This window comes from Emiliania huxleyi (assembly GCF_000372725.1).
Source record: "Emiliania huxleyi CCMP1516 chromosome Unknown EMIHUscaffold_186, whole genome shotgun sequence".
Classification (NCBI taxonomy): Eukaryota; Haptophyta; order Isochrysidales; family Noelaerhabdaceae; genus Emiliania; species Emiliania huxleyi.
Window position 1 is genome coordinate 215444 of NW_005200730.1, and position 2801 is coordinate 218244.

Genomic DNA, 2801 nt, shown 5'->3' on the forward strand with positions numbered 1-2801 from the left:
CATATTCATTGTATGAGTGTATGCGAGCAGAGGTGCGTGTGCTAAATCTAGGCCGCACGTCGTGGCACTATGACGGAGGTAGACGTGCGACCGCAGCGCGCCCACCACAGTCTCGGTGGTGCGCGCGTGTTAGCGAGAAAGTTGCGGGGAGAGCCATGCCCGACTTTTCGAAGGCGAGCCCCACGCCACGGATGCCAAGAAGAGAGAAGAATCGGATGCCCGCCGTGCTTTCGCGGGAGTCGTCTCTCGCGCCGCGTCCCGTCGGCACTTTCCTAGAGTAGCCCCGTGGTGCGTGGGCAAAATTCTTTCTCTTCGTGTCGGCCGAATCGACGACTGCACCGCCATGCTCGCCTCCCGCCCGCTGTGCCGCGCCGGCTGCCTCGGGCGCCGCGCCGCCCGGCGGCACTGCTCGTCGCTGGCCGTCACGCACCTCGACACGTGGCTCCGCGACAACGCGGCCTCCTTTGCGCCGCCCGTGATGAACAAGCTGCTCCACCGCGACCAGCTCTCCGTCATGTTTGTGGGCGGGCCGAACCGGCGCGAGGACTTCCACCTCGAGGAGGGGAGCGAGTTCTTCTTCCAGCTGCGAGGCGACATGGAGCTGCCCACGCTGCAGGCCGGCCGGCGCGAGCTGGTGCGGATCCGCGAGGGCGAGGTGTACCTGCTGCCCTCGCGCATCCCGCACTCGCCGCAGCGGCCGGACGCGGGCTCCATCGGCCTCGTCGTCGAGCGGCGGCGCAGCGAGCGCGAGCTCGACGGCCTCCGCTTCTACACCGACTTTGAGGCGTGCGACGCCGTGCTCTGGGAGCAGTACTTTCACTGCTCCGACCTGGGCAAGGACCTCGCGCCGGTGCTCGCCGCCTTCCGCGAGTCGGAGGAGGCGGCCACGCGGCGGCCCTCCGCCACCTCCGTCCTCGCCTCGCCGCCCCTCAAGCAGGACGTGGCGACGGTCGTCCCTCCGCCCTTCCGGCGCCTCGCGGCATCTGGAATGCGGTGCGGCCTGCTGCGCCGGCGTGAGAGCGCGCGCCGTGTGGCTGTAGGCTGGACGAGTGGCTGGAAGAGCGGTCCGCGCTGCTCGACGCGGGCGCGACCCTGCCCCTCTTCGGCGAGAGCCACCCCGACAAGGAGTTCGGCATCTTTGTCGCCGGAGGGCCGGTGGAGCACAACGCCGCGTGGAGGCACGAGACGTGGCTGCTGCAGCTGCGCGGCGAGGCGAGGGTGAGCCTGCGCGGCGGCGAGGAGGCGACCCTCTCCGAGGGGTCCTGCCTCGTCGTGCCCGCAAAGACCGAGTACACGGTCCGGCGAGAAGCGGGCTCGCGCGGGCTGGTGGTGACAAACGACCCGAACGGGAACAAGGTCAACGCGAGGGGGGTGCGGCTCTTCGGGGGCGGCAGCGAGGGCCGGCAGCCCGTGGTGGGGGGCGGAGACCAGGCCGGACGAGACATCCTGCGCGCGATGCACGAGGACGCGGCGAGGAAGGGAAGGTAAACCTTATTCAGACTCGGAGCGGGCGCGTGTTGTGTGTGTCCGCGCATTCTGAATTCTCTTCTCCTCGATCCAAACAAAAAATAAATCTGAGCTTTGGCCAACAATCCTCCCTCCTGCGGGCGGGCCCCTCAAACAAAATGTACGCGGACTGCGAGCCGAGAGGTGCGTGGTCGCGTGTACAGTCCCCCCTTCGCCCCAAGTACGTGGACGACACGGTCTACACGGCGCTAAGTGCGCCCGACTGGCAACCCCCTTCCGGCCAGCCCGCTTCCTTCAGAGTGTGCGGCACTCCTGTGCCGTCGGCAACGTGCCAGGCGGCCTGCGATGGCGTGGGCGGCTACGGCCAAGTCACACACAGCGACGGCATCATGTACGACTGCTACGAGGCGCCCGCCGCCGCCACCGACGGGCCCTTCGCCTCGTCGGTCGAGGGCGGCTGGGGCCTGCTCTGGGTCTTTCCGGCCACGCTGGCGGAGCTGGCTACAGACGCAGCAACTCGACGCTGCTGGGGTCGCTGGGCATCCGAACGAACCTCAGCGAGCCCGTCCGGCCGTCCGGACGGGCTGTCGCTTCATTGAGTACGGCCCGAAACAGACCGTGCTCAACCGGAGTGGGTCTTATCTGGCGGCGACAGCAAAGATCCGGACATCGGCCGCTTCTCGTATGCAGAAGGAGAGGGCGTTGCGCTCCTCGGGAGGGTCACGGTGCCCGTCGAGATCACGCCGCTCACAGCGAATGGACGATCGTACGCCGGCGACCAATATGCGGTTGAGCTGTACCGCGCTAGGAAATTGGGCGCTCCCTCGCTGACGCCGTCGACAGCCTCGCCCTGGCCTCCGCCGCCGCCGTCGTCGCCTTCGCCGCCGCTGCACTCCGCCTCGCCGTCGCCGCCGCCGCCCACGCCGTCGCCATCTGCCCCTCCGCCGCCCTCCACCTCGCCATCGCCGCCGCCGCCCACGCCGCCGCCGCCGCCGCCATCGCCTTCGCCGCCGCTGCACTCCGCCTCGCTGTCGCCGCCGCCGCCCACGCCGTCGCCATCTGCCCCTCCGCCGCCCTCCACCTCGCCGTCGCCGCCGCCGTCATCGCCTTCGCCGCCGCTGCCCTCCGCCTCGCCGTCGCCGCCGCCGCCCACGCCGTCGCCGCCGCCGCCGCCGCCACTCTTACCTCCTGATGCTCCTGCTAACGATCCCCAGATGCCTCCGCCCCCGCCGATGTCGCCGCCCTCGCCGCCGCCGCCGTCAGCGTCGCCCTCGCCGCCGCCGCCTCTCGACGTCTCCGCCCCGCCCTCCCCGCCCTCCCCGCCGCCCTCCCCG

General features: G+C 70.4%; 1 protein-coding gene across 1 annotated transcript; it reads left to right on the plus strand.

Annotated features, from left to right (window-relative positions):
* Positions 1-343: 343 nt before the first annotated feature.
* On the plus strand, positions 344-1488 carry EMIHUDRAFT_113322 (hypothetical protein; the record flags this gene model as incomplete). The annotated part of the gene is made up of 2 exons (XM_005782795.1): positions 344-993; positions 1041-1488. The coding sequence occupies 2 exons, from the start codon at positions 344-346 to the stop codon at positions 1486-1488; spliced, it is 1098 nt and encodes a 365-aa protein (XP_005782852.1).
* Positions 1489-2801: the final 1313 nt, after the last annotated feature.